This window comes from Theobroma cacao, chromosome 8 (genome assembly GCF_000208745.1).
Source record: "Theobroma cacao cultivar B97-61/B2 chromosome 8, Criollo_cocoa_genome_V2, whole genome shotgun sequence".
Taxonomy (NCBI): Eukaryota; Viridiplantae; Streptophyta; class Magnoliopsida; order Malvales; family Malvaceae; genus Theobroma; species Theobroma cacao.
The window spans coordinates 7,020,805-7,044,435 of NC_030857.1; the positions used below are offsets into that span (position 1 = coordinate 7,020,805).

Sequence of the window (23,631 nt, forward strand, 5' to 3'; positions counted from 1 at the left end):
ACAATAAATATCAATATATATATATATATAGATATATATATTTCTTCTTAAAATTAGTGTGCAACTTTATGTATGATGCGGATATAAAATATTATAAAGTTGAACCCGAACTTTTCAATGGCAATTTTATTAATAGCTTGATATTTATTTTTAAATATTAAGATTTAATTTCCACAAGCTTGATGTGAATGCAAGGCCAGCTAAGTGTGATTTAATTTAGCCCTTTGGTAGTTTAATTTCATACTTGTTAATGTCATCATACTTATTTACGTAAATATGGCACGTGAGAATAGTAAAGAAAAATAATGATGTAAAGCATTCCTTACATGCAACTCAACGTGCCACTTTAATTAACCTTTATTCTTAATTCTCACCTAATCTTTTAATTTAAAATATATAAAAAAAAAGTTTGCTCTATGCAACAAGATATATATCTTATGCCACGCTTGATGCCGTGATGGTATATATATGTATGTTTCATGTCACACCTTTTTGTGTTACGTAATTACAAACAACTCTTTTCATCTTTTCATAGCCAAATATGTGCATACACATGAATCATATGTCCATGCACAAGCAAATTAATGTTAGAACAATTTCAAAACAAATTGGTGTCAATTTCATTTTCTATCAATGAAGCCATAAAACACTATGAGCTATAAATATATATTTATCATTAAAATTAAAATACTCAATAAAAATTAAACAAGTTTATATAATTATCATAAGTCCACTTAATAATTATCTTAAACTTTTTAAATATAACTTAATTGACATATAACTTAATCCACTGAATATTAAGATCATTGATTAAAACGTTATTTGTTATTTTTATATTCACATGGTATTGAGATAGAAAGTGAAATTATTTAATTTAAAATAAAAATATAAAAATAAAATAAATAAAAATTTATTTAAATAATTTAAATATTTTTTAAATATTATGTTCAAAAAAACTTTAACCCCCTAGCCTTTATTAATATTCTTATCCTTGTTGCGGGTGAATTCGAAGTTGTAGCATGTTATCGGACGCCTTTACCAACAAAAGCAGAAAAAACACAAAAAAAAACTAAAAACTAAATTGCAGACTCCAAGGTAAAAGGATTCTTTTTTTGATATGACTAAAACACCCATAAAAAATACACGTGTAAAAAGGAGAGAGAAGGGAGTGAGGCTGTCCCGATCAAACTCGGGCGAGTAGATTGTTCACCTAATCAAAGCAGAAAAGGTCAAAATTGATATTTTAATAACGATCTCGCCTCCCTCCCTTCCCTTTTTTTTTTTTTTCCTCTTTCGCTTTTTCTCGTGCTAAACTGTTAACAGCGCCACCGAATTCTTTCTCTCTCTCAAACAGTTTTTTTAAGGAAAAGAAAATAGTATAAAAAAATTAAAAATATAAAAGGACCTTTTCTTCCTTCTTCAACGGCCTGGTTCCTCTTCTCTCTAACAGGTATATTTTTTAGTTTCTCTATTTTCTTTAATTTTTTTCTTTGTGGTTAATTTTTTCAATGTATTATCCGTTTATTTTTCTTCGTAGTTATGTTTTTCTATCTGCATTAGTGTTTAGATTCTGAGATTCGCGGTTTTTGGATTCTGCAGAGAAAGGGATTCTAGGGTTTTTTGAGTTTTTCCTCAGAGCGAGTTTTGACGAAGGTATTGTTTTTCCTTTTTTTTTTGGAAGATTTTATTGGGAAGGATATGGTTAGAAAAAGGGAGGTAGGGATTCGTGGGCGGTCAATTTGAGGGTGCATTGTTTTGGTTAAGGGGATATGATTGATTTTTATTATTGGGTCAAAGTTTTCTTTTGCTTTTTTTCACTTTTTTTGTGGGTTTGGTGTATGGTTTTGCTTCATTGTTGATACTATTTTTTGGAAAAAAGCCGGAGATGGGTTTGTGCGAGAATAGGACCTTGGTTGATGAACCTTTGCGTGAAGTTGCTGCTACAGAGCAACATTCGTGCACAGAGTTGATGGGAAACCTTGTGCCTCAGCAGCGGGATTGCATTGTGTTTGATCCTAACGGGGATTGTGCTGGTGAACCGAGTGAAGATGAAAATACTGATTGTGAAAGGTCTAGGGATATTGATTGCAGAGATGGAATAAAGGGTGAGTGCAAGAATGTGGTTGGTTTTGGCTTGAAGGGATTGATGGGTGATGAATGTTGTGACAGCACAATTTGTTTGAAAAAAAATGAGTGTGAAAATGTCTATAGTTCTTGTTCAAAAGAATTGATGGGTGATAATATTGTTTTCTCAGAAAATAATCAGGATGTGGATGATTCTGACTTGAAGGAATTGGTGGACAATAGGTGCAATGATAGTGTGGTTTGTTTGGAAGAAAATCGGGGTGAAAGTGTGGATGGTTCTAGTTCAAAGGAATTGATGGGTGAAAGGAACAGGGATAGTGCAGTTTTCTCAAATGAACATCTGGGTGAGAATGTGGATGGTTCTTTTTCAGATGTCTTGATGGGTGATAGGTGTGGTGATAGTACAGTTTGCTTGAATGAGAATCAGGGTGAGAATGTGGATGGTTCTTTTTCAGATGTCTTGATGGGTGATAGGTGTGGTGATAGTACAGTTTCCTCCAATGAGGATCAGGGTGAGAACGTAGATTGTGCTGGCTCCAAGGAATTGATTAGTTATAAGGATGGTCATAGCGTGGTATGCTTGAATGAAAATCAGTCTGAGAATGTGGATGGTTCTGGTTCAAAGGAAATGATGGATGATAGGTGTGGTGACGGTGTGGTTTGTTTGAATGATAATCAGGGTGAAAATGTAGATGGTTCTGGTCCAGAGGAATTGATTGGTGATGGTGATAGCACAGGTTATTCAAATGAAAATCAGGAAAATGTAGATCGTTCTGGTTCAAAGGAATGGATGGGTGATAGTATCAGTGATAATGTGGTTTGTTTCAATGAAAATCAGGGTAATGTTGATGTTAATGATTCAGAAACTGATCTGTTGTGCTTGAAAAACAGAGGAATTTCAGGTGAAGATGGTCCAACTGCTGTGGATGGATGTTATCAGGATGAAAATACTGCTTGTTTGAGCAGTGGCATGGAGATTTCTATAGATCAGATGAGAGGAATTGATGAAAATGTGGTTGGTTGGATGTTAAAAGAATGCATTGACATTCAAGGTGGGGTTTGTTTGATTGAGAATCTGGGTAAAGTTGATCATCACAACTCAGAAAATGATACTTCACAGGACACTGAAATGCCATCAGAATTGAAAACAGTGGCTACTTCACCTAGAAATTGTGTTAAACAGGATAAGGAGAAGGATGATGAGAGTGTCAGTGGTTCCACTCAGCAGGGGGCCATGGAAGATGGGGAAGAAAAGTGTGAAGAGGAAAATGATGTGCTTAAAAGGACGGGGGCTGATGTTCCGAACCAAATATTGCCTTCGCAAAAGAGTGAAGTGCCTTTTGAGTTAATAAGTGTAACAGGTGATTTTGTGAGTAGTAGTGACTGGCATAACCAGAAAGATGATCTGAGTAGTAGTGATCTCTCATTGGAAAGTTTTACTAAACCTGTGGAAACTAAACGTACGGATGATATATGCATTGAGTTATTGGCTTCAAAGGGTTGCTTGAGTACATTGGAAACATTACATAGGGCTGAATCATTGGGCACCCATCAGAATGCACAAACTGACAATAAGAATGTTAATGGTCAATCAAAAAATGGTGTTGCAGAGGTTTTTGAGAAGAGGGCTGCTGTAACTGCAGGTACAAAGGTTGAGACTCCCAGTGAAATTATAAATGCAGAAGAAAATGGCTGCAATTCAAAAGGGGATTCTTTTGAGCTAGGTGCAAACTGTCTTGGTGATAGATCAGATTCTCTGTCATGTCAGCTCTTTGATGTTGTTGAAAATGGCTTGTCTGAGAGGTTGGATCCAGTAGATATTTTGGCAAAGGATGCCTGTGCTGCGATTAGTTCTAGCAGTTCAATTGACTGTTCCAGACAAAGAGAAAATGAAGGAAAGGATGTTGTCAAGGTTGATTGTGTTTCAGACACTAAGCATCATCCTGCCACATCTTCCTCATCTCGAAGAGGCAGCAGAAAAAGCAAATCAAGCCGAAAGGCTCCGGCGAAAAGGATTGCCAGGTACTGCAGGAAGACGAAGCTGGCAAACCCACATGAAAGTATTGAATTTATTTTCAGAGCTTCAAGGAAGAAGAGAAGCTGTTCATCCAAACCAGCTCGTGCTTCTGACTGGGGATTGTTGAGTAATATTACACAATTTCTTGAGCAGTATCATGAGCCTGGGTGTAATGAAGTGCCGAATCAAGAACGGTCCAAAGCTGGGGGTGGCCGAGCAAGTGGGAAACGGAGCAAAAATCGGGCTGGTAAAAGCAGAAAAGGGTCAAGTGGGATAAGTAACACTTCAACCAATTGCCTACGTTTGAAGATCAAAGTGGGCAAGGAAGTTGCTTCAATTAATCTGAATAGTGTGGTTACAGAATCGGTTGATCCATCAGTTTCTGTTGATACTTCTTTTAATAATCATGGGAAAGAAACCAGTTTTCAATGTCCAAAATTAGTTAATGTTGTTGAAGATAAAGTAGGGAAACTGGAAAGTGAAAGGCAGTTGCAGTTTAAGGAGGACTTAGAAAAGGTGAAAACATGCTCAGATGCTTCTATTATGGATCTAAAACTAGCACATAAGGTTGTGGAGAGTGCTGAAAATCTTGAAAAGTCTGCTGAAGATGCTGCAGATAATTACCCTGTAAGTCTGTCTGATGCGGTGGCTGAAGCATCTGGGGAAGTTGTAGAGAACAAGTACATTGATCCTGGAACTTCACCAGATTCCGAAGTAATCAATTTAGTTCCTGATGCCCGAGTTGGTTCAATACACCAAGAAGAGTCACATAATACTGTCTTGAATACTTCTGGAGCGCTTGCTTCTGCTGGAGGTGTTAAGAGTAGTAAGAGTAGCAAGCGGGGAAAGAAGGATAATCATAAATCTCCTGGTGTAGCCAGTGCAAGGAAATCTAAATCATCAAAGAATTGCAGAGGCAAACAAAAAACAACAGTTAATGGATTTTGCTCTAGCGGAGCTCTTACTTCATCCACTGGTGCAAATTCTTCAAGAGAGAATGGGCTTGGTGTCTCTGAAGAGGCTATGAAAGTGGAAATTGCTACGGATGCTAAAGCATGTTGCAGTCCTGATATTCCAGATACAAAGAACACTAAGAATTTGTCTTCCTCTAAACACAAGCGGAATCAACCTTCCAAAAGCTCAAAATCTCAGGGAGTGAGCAAGGGAAAGTCCAGAGTCTCTGATTCAGCAAGGAGCAGGAAAGGAAATGCTTGTAAGCAGAAAGGGGATGAATTGAAGTCAGTTAGTAAGACCAAAGTAAAGAAGAAAGGCTTTGACAAAGACATTGTTGCCAGAGGAGGAAGGCACCCACTAACAGGTACTGGAACTATAAGGATATAGATTACTGATTCTTCCCTTCTCTGTTTTTCTCATGTCATTATTATTAGTTTTTATCACTTTAATCTTTTCACATATTAGTTGTCATTGTTATTCCTTGCCAATGGGATAAATTTTTCAGATTAGAGGAAATTGGAGTTGTATTAACTTTACAATAGTTGATATTGCAGGAAATCACATTTCAGATAATATTGAGATCCCAAATACCAGCAACAGTATTGCATTGGCAGACATGATTAATGTTGACTTGGTATCAGATGGTACCATGGAGCAGTGTACACAGCCTGATAATGCTTGGGTGCGTTGTGATGATTGTCATAAGTGGCGGCGAATACCAGTTGCACTTGTAAAGTCAATTGATGAAGCATGCCGTTGGTATGCTGCCATTCATACATCTACTTATCATCTTAGATATGCAATTTATGTATAACCTGTTATTTTGTGCATATTTTTCCCATGTTTGATTTGTTGGCTCTTAAAAGATTGAGAACAGCCAGTCACTTGGTCCTAACACATAAATGGTATAAGAAGGGTCATTTATTTATCCACAGATCAGATCTTATGAATTGCAATGATCAGATGTGTTATTAACCTATGGATCTTGCATAGTTTAATCACCCAACTCATGCTTTTTTCAACCAATTTCTGGTATCTACAGTATTAGGAATGGGGTGTTGCTTTCAACCAGGTTTTGATTTGCCTTTGGGGCTTATGTTGCTTCCTTCGTTTAGTGAATTTATAGAAAATGCTTGGTAAATATTTATACATTTTTTAGGGCTGTATTACAGTGACTTATAACACACTTGGCCACCTTTAGTTTCATTCTCAAAATTCTAACTGTTGCATGTTACTGCTTATATGTAAGACAAATGGGTTTCAACTCCACATGCAGACATTCCCAACATCATTCTCTTTTGTTTATCTGCCTCTTGTTGTCTCACGCTTTCTTCACTTTAAAAAGTATTGACTCAATGAGGAAGAGGTGCATTGTGCAATGATTGTTCCTTTAGGAAGAACAATATCTGATGTTTTATTTAATAGTTTGTAGAGAATAAAGTACTATTAACATTTTAAATATTTTAGTTTTGATATTGGTCAATGATTATGATATACTTTTAGATGAAACAACTTCTAGTTGATAAGAGAACTTGTTCAGGGATGGCTGCCCATCTCACTATGCAGTGATTTTAGATCAAGGGCATTCTATGCTTCAAATTTTTGTTTTTATTGGCCAGTAAAGGATAGTTAAAGATCAGTGTTTAACATATTAGTCCTTTTGCTCTTAATAGACAGATTTGTTCATTAGCAATTGCAAGACAAAGCTTGTATCTAAATTCTCTGACAAAATCTCCTGTCATGCTGGACCTAAAGTTCTCTTGGCTATTTAACAGGTGTCTTGGTTGATGAATAAACAAGTTAGTTTTGAATTTTATTTAACTGTTCAAAAGATGGAGCTGGTGAATATTTTCAGCTTGCTGTATTTAAAATTTTCCTTTTCTTCCCTGTCGACAGGCAGACCATAGTCATGTTTTCACATATATTCTATGAACTGACTTGGATTTTATATCTTCACTTGCCTGAAGCACCTTGCATTGAACTTTTCTTGAATCCCAGAACTCTAAGTCGCACTTTAGTCAAGCTAAATCAGGATGCTTTTGACATCTATGATTAATGCATTTTTTTTTCTAAAATAGAAAAAGTGGGGAGAACCATTATCGTGCATGGCTTTGCAGTGTTCAACTCTCTGTGCAGTTAGATTTAACCCTTGGACCATTTAGAAAAAGTTCTAATCATGGAAGTCATGTCAGAATGATAACCTTTTATCCTATCTGTGTGAAGTCCACCTTTTGTCCTCAGAAGTCTTCTTTATGCTTTTGGGATTCCTTGGCCTTCAGATTGTTTGTATAGAAGACTTGGTTCACCTGTAGTGGTTGTGGTTTGTTGAATTTCACCTAGGCCTAAAGCATACTCCACAACTTGCAGAAACACAATTGGGTGTTCTTCTAATGATCTTAGACTCTTAGTCTTCATAAAATGTGGTATCTTGTATCTGATCAGATGTTTTCTCTTCTGGCTGATCTTAATGATATGTTTGCCATTTCAAGTGTTTTCTCATTCTGTATCTTATTTTCCCCATTACCTTGGAAGTAGTTTAGATACATAAAAACTGTCATCTCTTTGTCTTTCCTCATGTTTTTGACCTATCTTCTAAGGCATTGGTGATTTTTGTCTGGTTTCACTGAGAAAGGCAGTCTGATGTCTTAATTGGAATTTTTTGTTATTTACTTGGAAGGGTCTGTGGGGACAACGTGGATAAAGCATTTGCTGATTGCTCAATCCCTCAAGAGAAGTCCAATGCAGATATTAATGCAGACTTGGGCATATCAGATGCTGAGGAAGATGGTTGTGATGGTTTAAATTATAAGGAACTGGAGAAGGGATTTGAAAGTAAACATATGACCGGTATTAATTGTTGCTGTTGATAGCCAAACTGCTTGACTAAATTGTAGATAGAAATGTTTTTGGTTTAGTATAATGATTCTTTTTTCTCCTGCTTCGTTCCTTTTTGATATTTTAATTCTAACACACTTTCCAATTGTTGCAGTGCCACCAACATCACATTTTTGGCGTATTGATAGTAATTGGTTTTTGCACCGTGGCCGTAAAACTCAAACCATTGATGAGGTCTGAACCTAAGTTGATTAATTAAATAGTTATATGCTATTTAGTGTGTTGCTGAATTTTTTCATTGTTGTTAGTATAATCATTCATTATTTATTGTAATGATAATAATGATTAGAGGCTTCCTTTAATAACTTCAATATGAAAAAATAGTTCAGACTGTAAGATGAAATATTTTAGTTTTAACAAATGGAGGAGGTACTTCTAAAGGTTATTAACCAACAGCAGTTTGAAGATCTGTTGTCATGATTCAAAGAAAATGCAGGGAGATAGTATAGGAAAATACATTTAACTTGCTTATTAGATGCATTATGAGTTTATCTGGAAGCGTATTAATCTTTTCAGGTCTTGTAAATCTTGTTTTTTTCCACCTTGTCACAAAGATTTTATGCTGACATAGTGAAGTCAAGCGATAATTTTTTAATGTAGTTTACTGAGGAAGTGATTAATCCCAATAGGTGGCTCCTCGTCTATTTCTTCCTCTTCTTCCTTTTTGAAGGGGAGGGGGGAGTTTTTTCTATGTTTTAACTACCTTGACACCTTCTTCACTTGTTCTAGTTTAATATCTAGGCCACACAAATGAGTTAGGGTTTCTCCATTACTTAAAATCTCCCCTCCTAAGTCCTTGGTGAAGCTAGAATTTGATCCCATGTCTTGGGTACAATGCTAACATACTTAATTTGTTGAGCTTGTTTACACCATTCTATTCTTGCTTTAGTTATCTTTCAATGTGACACAAATATTGGTATATGGGCTTTCATTAAATTGGACTAAAATAAGTGCTCAGATTAACTTTTCTCTGATTATATCATTGCTAGTTTGATAATTTTTTGGTTATGTTGTTCGGGCATGTGTTTTTGCAATTAACATCTCAGTTAATTTGGAGCAGATAATGGTTTGCCATTGCAAACGACCTCCAGATGGTAAGCTTGGTTGTGGGGATGAATGCCTGAATCGAATGCTGAACATTGAATGTGTCCAAGGCACCTGTCCATGCGGGGACCTATGTTCAAATCAACAGGTTCTTCCACTGTTTTTAGTAGATGACAATGACAATATATATGCCGTATATATATTCTTGTGTGTGAGTCTGTTTCTGAAACGATTGTTTTTGGAAGAGAATGTTATTTTATTCCAAACTTTTATTTTGCAGTTCCAGAAACGCAAATATGCAAAAATGAAATGGGACAGATTTGGTAGGAAAGGTTTTGGGCTGAGGACGCTTGAGGATATATCTGCTAGCCAGTTCCTTATTGAATACGTTGGAGAGGTATTTTATTATTTTTATGCTTGTTGATTTGTAGCAGACTTGTTGGAAGAATAGTCAAATTCAAATCATGGCCATTTTAGAACTGGTTTTTTTATTTGTTCAAGTAAATGGTAATATATGTGGCAATTAGGCAGGTCGAGTCAGGTCATTTTTGGTCAAAGGAAATTCAGGTCATTTTTGAGTTTGGATTGTTTCGGGTTTAGGTCATTCAGGTAATTCAGGTTCAAGTCATTTATGTTCAAGTTGTTGACTTTTAAAGTCAAATCGAATTGGATTGTGATAGATTTTTCTAATTCCAGTCATTTCAGATTAGTTTGGTTCAGGTCAAATTCGGATTAGAGCCATTTTGAATTCAGGTCATTCTGGGTTTGGACCATTTTGAGTTCAGGTTGTTCTCAAATTCAGGTCATTTTGGGTTCGAGTTGTTGACTTTTTTGTCAAATTGAGTTGGGATGGGTTTAGGTAGGCTAGGCAGGTTTTTTGAGTTCGGGTCAACTTTGCCAGCTCTAAATGGTACCTTTAAGTAAACCACAGTCATAATGAAGACTGTTCAGGCTTCCACCTCTTGCTGTACTTTTCTGGAAAAAGCACCAAATATATTGTCAAATGGTTTGGCATAATAAGCATGTTTAAGGCATTGTTCTGCTGTGTCATTGCTAGCTAGTTGAGCTTCATTATTTAGTCGATATAATGTATGAACTGTCTTAAGCAGTGAGTAAGGTCTCTTTTATGTTAATATTCTTAACAATGGGAATTAAGTATTCATATCTTGGAGGAAGGATAAAAGTTGGGTGTATCTAGTTAGTATTGTGATCCCTCGATTATTTTAAGAGTCATATTTTACCATGTGGACTGTTGGGTTTTTGTGTAAGCCATTTATCAACCCTGGTAGAAAACCAAGCAGGTTAGCCTTAGCCTGTTCTTGTCACACTCTTCTGAAAGTTCCTCATGCTTTTCATGATGTAAAAGTCACATTTGTTGAAGGCTAGTTGTGCCTGATCCATAATTCACCCTTTTTTTATAGTTTGCTTATTATATAGATGAAATAATTCTCATTGTCCTGGTGTTTGGAGTATATGAAGAGTGGGCATGCATAAGATGCCGATTCTATGTTGTAGCAATTTTTAATATTTGTATTTACCGTGGTAATTGAATTATGTGGTTCATCAGGTGCTTGATATGCAAGCTTATGAGGCTCGGCAAAAGGAGTATGCTTCTAGGGGTCAGAGGCATTTCTATTTCATGACATTGAATGGCAGTGAGGTTTGGATATTCCCTTTACCCTTTTTCAAATTTTTTTTTATTATTTATATTTTGCAAACATAATATGACTATTAAATTGCATATGGTAGTACAAAAGTCCACATGAAGCGAAGAGAGTTTGCATTTTCTCCTGCCTGCATTTGATTTAGTTATTAACTTTATTTATCGCTTAGCACAGGTATGCGCACATAACAAGAAACATAATTTTGTTAGTTATTCTTATTTATTTAGGATATTGTATTCATTGTTCATGATAAAACATTTTATTACTGGGTGTACTCTGGAGAAGAGAGAGGAGGTTTCCTTTGCCACTTTAGATTTGGTTTTTCAGTTAACACTTAATTTGCCTGTGCAGTCTCATGTTTGCTACAGACTTGTAATTATCCATTTATCCTGAATAACATTGTGATTTAATTTTCTAGGTTTCTTTTGTATATCATTGAAATCTACTCTGTTGTATGAACTTTTCCGTCAATTTATACTTTGATGCTTCAGTTTCATGGATGTTTTTCCTGTCTTCCAGGTAATAGATGCATATGTCAAAGGAAATTTGGGGCGCTTCATTAATCATAGTTGTGATCCCAATTGTCGTACTGAAAAGGTGATTGTTCATATGAGCTTTTTATTATCATATCAATTAATAAGAAAATGGGATTCCTTAATAAAAATAAAATACATGGAATTCTTAATATGTGCTTGTTATCATGAGTTGGGTGATAGCAGAATATGGAATCTTTTGGTGGAATGTCTCCTTTACACCTTCCTTGTAGTTCCTGGATATCTCCACTATATGGACCCCTTTAATTAAAAATTAGGTGGATAAGTTTATATTGGGGATTGCTCTTACTAACTTTTCTTTTGGAATGTAATTTGCCAGATCAACTAGAGTATCATGGCCATCTTTGCCTTTTTATGCTTTGTTGGTGACCATGGGCTTCAAAAAGTCTTTTAAAATCTTAAAATATATCAATGTATTAACTATTAATGGAAAATGTAGATTATAAGCTTACAATAAAAGATGCTGCTTTAATTTGCCTTTCCTCCCTACTGACCTATGTGCCTCTCAGTATGACTAATATGGCCAACTACTTTGGGGCTGGTCTCCAAATGTTTTGACTTTTTCCATGTAATGTTTGCTGAATATGAACATGGCTGTCTTGTTTTACCGAATTTTGCTTCTCAAACTAAACTTTTTCAATGTGTTCATTTCATTTCAAAAATCTTAACCTTTATTTCCATTGGTTTTTCCTTTTTCGTGAGCAGTGGATGGTGAATGGAGAAATTTGTATTGGACTATTTGCATTGAGGGATATAAAACAGGTATGCTACATACAACTCAAAAATCATATTTTGGTGCTGCATTCCGATCTGCTTAGCCTTTAAGCTGATATATTTGAGATTTTGAAAATCATTTGGAGAGCTTACATTTTCTTGATCCTTAACTGGTGAATTTGAGTGATTGAAATATGGAAAGCAAACAGCAGAAGGAAGGTTGAAAATTAAGGTAGACTGAAGGTTGAAAAAGAATAAAGCATTTATGTTTGAAAACCTCTATTCTATGTATTGAAGGATAAACTGCAGAGAGAGAGAGAGAGAGAGAGAGGGTGCTGAACAGAGGCTAAAAAGATCTAAAAGCAGGAACAAGCATAGGGAAATAACAATTGGTTAAATCCCATTTGGTCAGATGTGCCTCATATCACTAGTTAATAAAAACTGGAACATAGGATCTGTTACCATCTATTGATCTTATTATCAACTTTGGGCTTTTATGGCCCCAATCAAAGTGGCATATTTAAAAGATGCTCGATAATATCAAAATATATTCAATAACAGATGGTGCTGCATTATGATATTAAAAAAGATGTTTCTGCAGCTTTTGAAGAAAAAATTTTGTTGGCCATTATCACGTAAACTTAGCTTTAGCAACTTAGTGCCTTCATCTCTTTCCTTTTCTTTCTTTAAAATAAAACTTAATGAGATTTTGAGTGTTCAAAAGCAGGAATCTCAAGGGACGTCGTACCAGCCAGCCAAGAGGCCTCATGAGCCACTACTTATGGCTGCTTTAAAGCAGAAGCGTTGCTTTATATATGAATTTTGCACAATATTATTCTAGGAATTTTCCACAAGAACTTTGTGTCTTGTACTCCAAGTTGCTTGTTCAAGTCTTAAAACTCAGAACTATTTTCTTCTTTCCAAACATTAACCCCCAAAAAGATGTAGTTGTGTTCAGCCTAATTCCTAAGCCCTCTGCAAGCCCTGTTAACGGATTTCTCTAATATGCCATACATTAGCTGATCAATCTTTTATTGAGACTAATAACTAATCCATGCTACACTTCTGGGTGAAGACGGGTAGAATACACATATTAATGCTAAAATACCCTTTTTGAATAGGCACATCCTCATAAGGATACAGAATACGTAATTAATGAGTTAACAACCAGCAAGTTGATCAGTATATATTGCAAAGTAGCCATGCATCTTTTGATGGATTTTCAAATGTCAGAAAATTTAGTTGCACTGAGCCACATTTTTTCTGATAGATATTTAATAAACCAAGAAAAAGAGGTAAAAATAGATAATGAAGCATTAAGCCTTAAGAGTCAAGAGAGTAAATTTCAAGGCAAAACCAGAGTAAGTGGAATCTGATGAGTTTTTGGAGGGTTTAGGCCCTCAGTACATGCAGTTACCCTGAAGAAAGGGTTCTTGTGTCATATCATGAATGTGTGTGTGTGCGTGTGTATAAATGTAAGTCTTTTGTATTTTTGTGACATGCATGAGAAATCATTTTTTTATATATTATGAGTTGGTTTATTTGTCAGGGTGAAGAGGTGACATTTGACTACAACTATGTGAGGGTATTTGGAGCTGCTGCTAAAAAATGTCATTGTGGTTCACCTCATTGTCGTGGTTATATAGGTGGTGATCTACTTAGTGCGGAAGAAATTGTTCATGATGATTCAGATGAAGAATCTCCTGAACCTATGATGCTTGAAGATGGTGAAACTTGGAATGGTTCTGACAATATAATATCTAGATCTAGTTCCTTTGATGGTGCAGAAATGCAATCTGTGGAGAGTGTAGTAACTGATGGTGTAATAAAGTTGGAGAATATGCCAGAAGCTGAGGACTCTGTGAACCGTTCTGCTTCTGTCACATCTCAATTGAAGAGTTCAGTTGAAACAGAATATTTGAACGGAAATTTCCAATTATCCATTCAGCCAGAAGAAGTTTTGCCAGCTATGGCCGCTGTTCAGCCAGATAGTACCACAGGAAAGAAGGCTTTGAACAAAACCTCATGTTCCATTCAGAAATTAGATACTTCTCTAAATATTTTGGACAACAAATTACCTTCTGATGTTGTTGATGCTAATAAGAAGTCAAAGTTTGATACTGCAGAAGACAAACAGGTTCCTCCAAAATCACGCCCCTTGATGAAGACTTCTCGTTCATCTAGCTCTATTAAGAAAGGGAAAATTAGTAGTAATTCTCTGAATGGAAATAAGGTTCAGATGACATCCACCAAATCTCAAGTGCCTTCTGTCAAGCCCAAAAGATTGTCAGAAAATTCTAGTAATTGCCGTTTTGAAGCAGGTTAGGAATCCTCTATCTTAGAATGAGACTACTGTGTGGGTTTTTTTTTTTTGTGTGTTGATACATGCATTTGGATGCTTGCAGTGGAGGAGAAACTTAATGAATTGCTGGATTGTGATGGGGGGATAACAAAACGAAAGGTTAGTGGTTTAATGCCATGCATTTAACTTAGTAAAGTTTTTAGATTTAGCATGTACTTTTTCATAATTTTTGTGTCTATGAGATAGTTTTTTTTTTTCTTTTTTGCTTTGGCATCTTCTAAAAGTCATTATGGGATGCTACTTATATTGATGAGGAAAATATGTGGACTTTCTTGTAATGCAGCATGCTTCTTTATTCCGATTTTTGTACCAGATCATTTTTCTCAGGCATTTTGACTTGTAACAGGATGCTTCGAAGGGCTACTTAAAGCTTCTGCTTCTCACAGCAACTTCTGGTGATAGCGGCAATGGTGAAACAATTCAAAGGTCAATTTACTTTCTCTTTATTTAGATGCCTTAAGAACATTATATTTTGTGCTTCCGCTATATAAGTTTCCAATCTTTGATTCTAGCTTTCTTGTTGTGCAGCAATCGAGATCTTTCAATGATTCTTGATGCACTTTTAAAAACAAAATCACGACTTGTGCTGACTGATATAATAAACAAGAATGGTATTGTTTCCTAACTTTTGCAAAACAGCAGTCAATGATGAATACATTTGCAGTTGCGTCACTATAAGCATGCAAATAAATTGCTGTTGCTTTGCTTTTCAGGTTTGCAGATGCTACACAACATTATGAAGAAATACAGAAGCGACTTCAAAAAGATCCCGATTCTTCGGAAGCTTCTAAAGGTGCAGTGCGGGAAACTGTTTTGCAATAATTTGTTGTGATTATAACCATTTTTGCGAATTTGCATGTCATGTCAAGCATTGATTGTTGGAAATATAAAGTACATCATAGTATTTGAACTGAATGTCAGTCAAAAAGATACAGAAACTATACTCCCTTTTTCCTGTAAGGGAAAAAATTAGATATTGAGGAAGACATTCACTGTCATAGATTAAGTCTTAAGTGCTTCATTCTTTTTATAGTTTTATTCAACAATAGCATTCAGATCAGCTGAATTTCACTGCTTAATGAAATGGTGAAAGTGCTTCAGTAGTGTGTTTTGAAAGAGAAAAAAAGATATTTTGGTAGTGGAAAGTTCATTTGTATATATATAAGCATGTAAGTCTTACATAGTGTTTATACTAGCTTTCATGATCATTGTGCTATCTTTTTTTTTTTGGTCAGTGTCACAACCATATCTTGGATAACTAAAGATGTCAATTTGAGACAATTAGTGCATTTGATTGTATGAAATCTATGTGCAGTCAGATCTGGCCCAGATTTGTTATTGTAAAGCTGGTATCTAGAACCTTCTTGTTATAATGACAAAGTGTCAGTTATGAGAACTTGAAAATAAATAAGAAAACTGTCTCTGAAGATATGACAAGACTAGAGGTTGCCACTTATGCACTTCTTCTGCAGGTTTTGGAGTATTTAGCAATGAGGGAGATACTTACCCTGGACCATATTATTGGAGGTCCTTCCTGTGCTGGAAGGCAGAGGTTAGAGGACATAGTTGAGTTTTGTTTGGTGAATACACTCCTTAGTCTTTCTTATTCTCTTTTCCTGAAAACTATGCTTTCTCATGCAGCTTTAGAGAGTCAATACTGTCATTGACAGAGCATGATGACAAACAGGTATTGTCTTGTTCATACTTTTAGTTTGAATTAACATGCTTTTTGATTAATGGTTTTCCATGCTATGTATATTTGAGAGGGAGATATTGCTTAGAACAGAGTTGTGTATTTGTTTTTTATGGATTATACTCTTTCTTTTAGTGAATAGCTATTTCTTGGGTGACTATTTGAGTTCTAATTAGTTTAATGTGCATTACAGGTCCATCAAATAGCCCGAAACTTTCGAGATAGATGGATTCCTAAACCTGTCAGAAAACTTAGCTACAGGGACAAGGACGAGGGCAAAATGGAGTTTCACAGAGGTTTGGACTGTAACAGGGTGCCAGCATCAAACAATCACTGGCGTGAGCAGGCCATAAGACCTACTGAAGCAATTAGTTGTGTTATGCAATCAGTGGTTGCAACAACTTCAGTGGATACTGCATCCCGTGAAGGATGTTCCTCATCATCTACTGGTGTTTGCCAAACAAATAGTACCAAAATTCGCAAGCGTAAAAGCCGCTGGGATCAGCCAGCAGAGACGGAGAAAATTGGCTCACGGTCACCAAAGAAACTTCAATATAGTTCATTACCTGTTTTAGTTGAATCAACACCAGATCACATAGACAAGATGAGCCAAGGGGATAAAGAATGCCGTGACTGTGTTTGCAAGGGTGAAGCTATTAATGTTGACAATGGAAGACACAGTTTTCAGGAGGATGTTCCACCAGGGTTCTCATCTCCTCCCAATGCATCCTTGGTTTCATCTACTGCTCCATCAACTGCTATCGAATTCCCTAAACCGTATCAGCTGAAGTGTCCTGATGTGATTATTGCTCTTCCACAGAAGAGATTCATCTCCCGCTTGCCCGTCTCCTATGGAATTCCATTGCCCATTTTGCAGCAGTTTGGATCACCACAGGGTGAATGTGTAGAGAGTTGGATAATTGCCCCAGGCATGCCTTTCCATCCTTTTCCACCTTTACCTCCATGTCCCCGTGATAAGAAAGACACTCGACCTGCTTGCACTGCTAATTCCATTGGAATTGATGAAGATGCAGAAGAAGGGCAACGGGACAGCAATCGACCTGCCACTAGTTATCCTGATGAAAACATTCCTTGCATGGCTGGTGGTAACCAACCTGATCCAGACATTCCAGGTACTAACATCCAACAGGCATTTAAAAGAATGAGGGAATCTTATGATTTGGGTAAGAAGTACTTCAGACAGCAGAAACGGAAAGGGCCTCCGTGGCATAAGTCTGAATGCATGGGAAATAACCAGATAGGTGGGACATGCTGCATAGATGTAGGAAATGTAAAAAATGAGCTCAGAAATTCTTATTTTTCAGATGATATAACCTGTAGAGTTGAAAAAGGTGGTAATGATTTTTATCAGCAACCTCAGCACCCAAATCAACAATGATTTATAGGAATTCTTTCTGAGAAGTACTGAATTTTCTTTCATACTTAATGTATTCTCTTCAATTCTTTATTTCCTGGGTTTAATTTCCAGTGAAAATTTGTAATTTTATACAATTTTCGACTTGAAGTAATTAATCTCAGGTTCTTTTTGAGAACTGGTATTTGCCTTGTTGGTCATGGATCCTTGCAAACTTTGAGAGCTAGCACTTGTTGTTTATATTTCATTTCTTGGGCCAAGGGGAATGCACATACACACTCTCATAATCCTGGTTGTAGAAACAAATGACTAAAAACTTGCATTAATTCAGCCATTGTGTTGCTATAAGAAACAGTGTGTTTAAGGGGTAATTTTGTGTGTAAAAAAGGGAGCTAGTTTCTTGGTAATGTAATTAGTATAAAAGGTGATTCCCACGTTTGATATGTGACTTTACCATGTAAAAATTAAAGGCATCACTAGACCTTTCATTTATATAAACCTTTAGAACCAATTAAACATAAAAAGTTTCAATCCCTCCACTCCACTTTTTTAACAGCCTTTCTCTTCTTCACATTTTACCAAAAGCCAAGAAACAAAACAGAAAAGTTGCTGTAATGAAAAGGAAAACGAGAAAAAGAAAATACATACAATTGCAATTTCTTTTCTTTCCAACTCATTTTACGTATCTCAATTTACACCTCCCTTATTCTGTCACCTCTGGCTCTAAGCCACAATCCTTCATCAATATCTCTTCAGCAAATTTCTGATATGAAGTATGCACCAAGCCTTTACTAGTGTTTTGCGCTTCCTCCAGCCATTAAAATACTTCCCTATCACCTTTTTGTAGCTAGGCCTTTGTTGCACCAAACCCCAGTACCCTGCAATGTTCGGTCTGCTAAATATATACTCATCTTCCAAATCTAGGAGCACTAAGCGAGCTAGCACTGGAATGAGCATAACATCTGCCATGGTGAACTCGTCCCCTACTAAATATGTTGTTTCATTCAGCTTTGTTTCAACTTCGTCAAGCAGTTGAACCAGATGTTCTTTGCTCCTTCTCAGAACATCAGCGTTTTTCAACTTCTCTTCTGTCTCGTATGCTTCTCTGAGCTTACAGTGATAAGCACTAGCAAGGTCAGGAGATTCAGCCATCCGTGCAATCACCACCTTCCTTATGAATTTAGAAACAAAGGTGCGATACTTGTCAGGAATGTGTGACAGTGTGAAATATTTAGGGTTCCATTCTTGTATCTTGCGCATCCACTCTATTACTTCTTCACTACTAAAGGCGATGCCGTTATTACCAACAGAGACAACTGCAATTCTTTCAATGTACCTGCAAATATCTTGCTCACATTAGAATCTTCCCTTTTGCACTAATAAAGGTGTTTTCTGAAACAAATTTCAATCAAACATATGAAAAATGAGAAGCCCTTTCATCACAGCAATCTTAACATAGCAGATAAGTTGTACTTACTAGGAGCTTTTAAGGCTTAAAAGAAATTATTTAGAGACACTACCCTCAACTTTTTACTTTCTTATCCTCTTCATTAATCCTTTGTCAGCTACGGTAGATAATTTTAGTGGCTGTCAAAATGTGGATTTAAAATTACATCCAAGTGCTCGGAAGACTAAAAGATTGTGACTGAAAGTTTAGAACATACAGGATTATTTCAATTGTGTCAAAAATGGTATGAGAACCATTTTTGAAAACAGGGAGTTTCGCACTTGAATTCATCCTGAAGAAGGAGGAGTCCATATTCTTGCCAACGATAGGATTGACATGAAATGAGGTGTAATCTATGCCTTTCTCTTCCAAAGCGAGTCTGACCTTTTGGCTGTCCAATGAGAATGGATGATGATATAACTGCATGATTTATTTAGCTGTGGCTATCAAGATGTAACCAATGGCTCGAAACATAAAGATTGTTGTCACCAACTTTAACTATCTTTCACAGCACAATCAAAAATAAGAATGGATGAGGACTGCAATTGAACAGTAACAAAAAATCTGATCAGCATCTTTCATCAAATTTACTCAAAGCTATGGATACGATGATAATTAAAAGCAATGGTTCAACAAGAACATAGTAATCTGCAAGATTCTTGCTGCCCTAATATTAAAAATTTTGAGACTATTGTTTCAATCTGCTCAATGTAAAAGAGTGAAATCCACCAAGTGTAAAGCTACAAGGCAAGAAAGAAGAACTACAAGTGAGGAATCATGCATGTTTATCAAGTTCCTTGATGCCATCAGAGTATTTCATATGAAGGAACAAAGTCAAGCTGGTTAAACTTAACAAATGCTCAGGTTTATGCCATGACTTCTACAAAATAGTAAGCCATCCTCATCGGTTATGTGAACTTAAAGGGCAAATTATAACTAGATCACAAATTCAAAATCTTGCATCCAATTACTGTATCATATTTATAATGCATAAACTGAGGTCTCTAAATAAACTGCCTATTCTGGCACCACCCCAACAGAAAGCCGGCTTTAGGAAACTAAAAACTACTGATATGCATGTATCTTTCTTAAAGAGACAAGCTTAGCATAATGTTTGGAGATTATGATAAAGTTATGTAATGGTGTTCCAATACAATTTGAACTTGTTGCATCCATTCACCTAAAATGCCAGCATCCTCAACTCAAAAAAGAAAAATTATATGCTTTGCACAGCTCAAACTTTTAACAACAAACGTTAGCTCTAAAAACCCATGTAAGAAAATAAACAAGTATACCATAATGAAATGCAAGTCATCAACAAAATTCAGTTCATGCAGACTATTAAATCAACTTCACAAATTGTCCAAAGTCAAGAGGGGACAAAAATATAGTAGTTGGAGAAGATTCCAGACTTTCCAGCTCAACAAGCAAGAACTCATTCAGATTACATATAAACACATCATCATGCAGCTAAATTAAACTGTTGTGAGTTCAAAGTTTGGAAACTCCTAAAGAAACCAGAGAAACATAACCAAGATACAGAAACTAAGAGAAACCCAACTGATCCTATGTCGGTTCCAGTTGAACTAAATCAAATAAATCAGAAAAGCAAATCAAAGGAAGCCTAAAAGAACAAGAATATTAATGGGGTTCAAGTTTACAAACCAGAACAGTCAAAAAACTAACAGAAGAAAACACAAGGCTTTACCAAGATGAGCATGGAAGCTTCAACAAGAGTCCTACAAGATTTTTGAGATTGATGTGGGTTTAATTAATTATATATATATATATATATTTATAGACATGGAAAAGGCCAAATTGGTAGAAAGTTTACGGACTTTCTTTAATTAAGAGGATGGAGAGAGAGAGAGAGAGAGAGGAGGGAATAATAACACAACTGGAGAAATAAGCGAACATGCTTCCAATTGGAAAGTGCAAAGCAAAGAGGGGTCAGTAGGGGTAACCACTCTCTAGTTTGGAGTTTAGGCTACTTGCTAAAGTTGGAGAAGACAAGATACTCGCTCTATTGGTATTGGGCATTGATCAATGATGAATATCTCTCTCCAAGGAAAAAAGGGACGTGAGTTGTATTTACCAACAGTAGCGCGTAGGCTTCGTGATGATGGATACAGGGAGGGAGGGAGGGGCGGTTCTTCGAAGTTGACAGTTGAAGAAAATTTGAGGCCGGCCAACTAAAGGGTGCGATACATAGCGGTTAGAATGGTCGTTTAATTTTGAATTTGATTAAAATTAAATTATTTTATATTTTTATTCGAATTCAATTAATAATTAACATTAAATATTTAAATTTGATTACATAAATTCTTAAAAACAAAAATCAATTATTTAATTATAAATAACATAAATATATGTTATTAAACTCAAAATAAAAAATTTTAAATAAATTTATATATATTGTTAATGAAATTAAAGTAATAAATCAATGTTGATTTATAAAAAATAAATTAAAGTTGAAAATCATATTTAAAGGAAGTGATAATTTTAATAAATATTATATTAATTATAAATAATTTATAAAGTTTAAAATAAAATTTAATATTAAAAAATAATTATTTATAATCAAATTGAAATTATGAATATAATTTTATTATCTAAACTTTACTCAAACATAATTATAAAATATTATAATTTTATTTAATCAAACCAAGTAAATATCCGATTATATATTATTCATTTTGGAGCAAAAAGGAATTTGTGCATATATCATATATTGATCGGAAGTGGGGGGCCAAACGTAGAAGTGGGGTTCTTTTCTCTAGTATTAAATTGATGAAAATACGTGTAAAATTAATGGTAGCCACTACAATAAGACAGCTACCAAGAAGTGGAATAACGGTCATTAAAAAATACAGCTTTGAATTGATTTTTATTTATGGGTCTGATGTAATAATTGAGCAACTTACAAAAAAATCTATTCAGCAAAGCAAAATATTTGCAAAAAATTCATTAATCATTCACCAAAATTTAAATAAATTTTTTATATTTTTATTTTGAATCAAATAAATTTTTATAATTAATAATTAATTAATTATTATTAATCAAAATATCACTTGTAATTTTATATTAAGTGAAATTGATATAATATGCTGACATATTACAATAAATGATGACGTGACATACTAATGTGATTTTTTTACTTTTTAAATAACATTTTAACTAATAATAATTAATTAATCATTAATAATAAAAATTTATTTAATTTAAAATAAAAATATAAGTATTTAAATAAATATAATAAAAAATAACAATTTATTTATTTTTTAAATAATTTGACACAATTTCAAATATTATGTCGAGAATGAGCTTAATCTTAGACATCCTCGTATGACCAATAAAAATATTAAGAAAGAAAACAGTAAGTAGTGTTGCGAATATCTGATTGAACTTTACGCAGACTCATCAACGGGCCCAACCTTTTCTTTTTATGGATCAATGGGCCCAGAATTTAAATACACGCAATCGGTCATAAATATAAAAATTATTTTAAGAATAATCCCCTAAGATTCTCTTTATTTACCTTTACTAGTAAAAACACACACATCGACGGGCCCATAGACAGCAGCGGTCCTATGGTTATTGTCCAATTTATTAACAATTAGCTTAGGCCCACTAACTGGCCCAAGTAGGGTGTGTGAATGGGTTAAACCCAGTCAAACCTGTAAGTAAAAGCCCATATATATTATAAAATGAAAAATCTATCTAGCCCAATTAGAGGGTATTGAATATTTATCATCTCCAATTTATTTTCTATTGAACAAAAATTCAACATTTCAATTAAAATTCAGTAACAATACAAGTTTGGATTTCTGACTGAGAATATCTCTCCTTTTTTTTTTTTATTAATTTATAGTGCTATTTCGTTCTGGCTGGATACGGGCTATTGCAACCTATTCGACTTGATTCAATTGTTAACGATGAGTAGAGTTTGGATAAATATTTTGTATTAGAGTTTAATTAATCTTATTTGTAAAAAAAAAAAAAGGTAATAAGAAAGAGTCATTGCATTGGGTAAAATAAGATTTTGATGGTAGATTCAAAATATTTAGTCATAATGTTAAAATAAGTTTTTAAATTATTTAAGAAAATTAAAATAAGTTTTATTTTTTTATTACGTTCTATTAAATCTTTGTATTTTTATTTTTGTCAAATAAACTCTTATGTTTAATGAATAATTAATTATCATTAGTCAAAATATCATTTCTCATTTTATATCTACATGGTACTAATATGATATTGATATGAAGAGTGAAAAATATTACATGATCATGTTATCATGTCAAATTAACATGTCACGTTATCACCAATTATGATATGTCAACATGTCATATCATTAATTATGATATATTAATATGTCACGTTTGCATCACATGACATAAAATGATAAATAATATTTTGTCTAAATCAATCAATGATGATAAAAGTTTATTTGATTCAAAATAAAAATATAAAATCTTGATTAAATACAATAAAAATATAAAAATTTATTTAATTTTTAATGAATAGTTTAAGAAATTTTTTAAATATTATACCAAATATTTATTTATAATGTTGGAAGAGTAGAAGATACGTCAAGTAGCTCTGGTGGTCAAAAACAAATATTGTGGTGTCCCCTCTTTCCATCCAAATTCTTAAGTATCCCAGAAAATTTCACATGCATGGATAAAGAAATATACCTACCCATGGTGACCAACATTAAAATTTCGGACTTGAAATAAATGTGACCCATAACCAACCGAATCTCCTACACCTCTCTTACCGCATCTAAATGTTAGGACAAGGAAACCACGTTTCCTAGCATGAAAAATG

General features: G+C 34.6%; 2 protein-coding genes across 5 annotated transcripts; one reads left to right on the forward strand and one right to left on the reverse strand.

Annotated features, from left to right (window-relative positions):
- On the forward strand, positions 1,354–17,555 carry LOC18592417 (histone-lysine N-methyltransferase ASHH2). 2 transcript variants are annotated; one of them, XM_007019159.2, is made up of 18 exons: positions 1,354–1,450; positions 1,600–5,420; positions 5,599–5,815; positions 7,734–7,903; positions 8,046–8,125; positions 9,012–9,143; positions 9,276–9,392; positions 10,563–10,655; positions 11,179–11,256; positions 11,919–11,975; positions 13,477–14,248; positions 14,333–14,388; positions 14,636–14,715; positions 14,818–14,900; positions 15,003–15,082; positions 15,762–15,841; positions 15,931–15,976; positions 16,176–17,555. In XM_007019159.2, exons 2-18 carry the CDS (start codon positions 1,886–1,888, stop codon positions 17,379–17,381), a joined length of 6,882 nt encoding a protein of 2,293 aa, XP_007019221.2. In that variant the 5' UTR covers positions 1,354–1,450; positions 1,600–1,885; the 3' UTR covers positions 17,382–17,555. The 2 variants fall into 2 exon arrangements, with proteins under 2 accessions (XP_007019221.2, XP_017981320.1); XM_018125831.1 differs by having other exon boundaries at positions 5,611–5,815.
- On the reverse strand, positions 17,816–20,695 carry LOC18592418 (glutathione S-transferase TCHQD). Of its 3 annotated transcripts, none has more exons than XM_018125832.1 (3): positions 20,513–20,695; positions 19,022–19,224; positions 17,816–18,693 (listed from the first exon to the last, which is right to left on the reverse strand). In XM_018125832.1, exons 1-3 carry the CDS (start codon positions 20,522–20,524, stop codon positions 18,099–18,101), a joined length of 810 nt encoding a protein of 269 aa, XP_017981321.1. In that variant the 5' UTR covers positions 20,525–20,695; the 3' UTR covers positions 17,816–18,098. The 3 variants fall into 3 exon arrangements, with proteins under 3 accessions (XP_017981321.1, XP_017981322.1, XP_017981323.1); XM_018125833.1 differs by having other exon boundaries at positions 19,022–19,343; positions 20,513–20,694; XM_018125834.1 differs by lacking the exon at positions 20,513–20,695 and adding an exon at positions 20,470–20,488 and having other exon boundaries at positions 19,022–19,343.

Excerpts from the sequence above, each read along its gene's own strand:
- LOC18592417 (XM_007019159.2), top strand. The coding sequence starts at position 1,886 with ATGGGTTTGTGCGAGAATAGGACCTTGGTTGATGAACCTTTGCGTGAA. Across the intron at positions 7,904-8,045 it reads TGAAAGTAAACATATGACCG|TGCCACCAACATCACATTTT; the intron begins GTATTAATTGTT and ends CAATTGTTGCAG. Across the intron at positions 15,842-15,930 it reads TCCTGTGCTGGAAGGCAGAG|CTTTAGAGAGTCAATACTGT; the intron begins GTTAGAGGACAT and ends TTTCTCATGCAG.
- LOC18592418 (XM_018125832.1), bottom strand. Across the intron at positions 18,694-19,021 it reads GACACAATTGAAATAATCCT|GTACATTGAAAGAATTGCAG; the intron begins GTATGTTCTAAA and ends AGATATTTGCAG.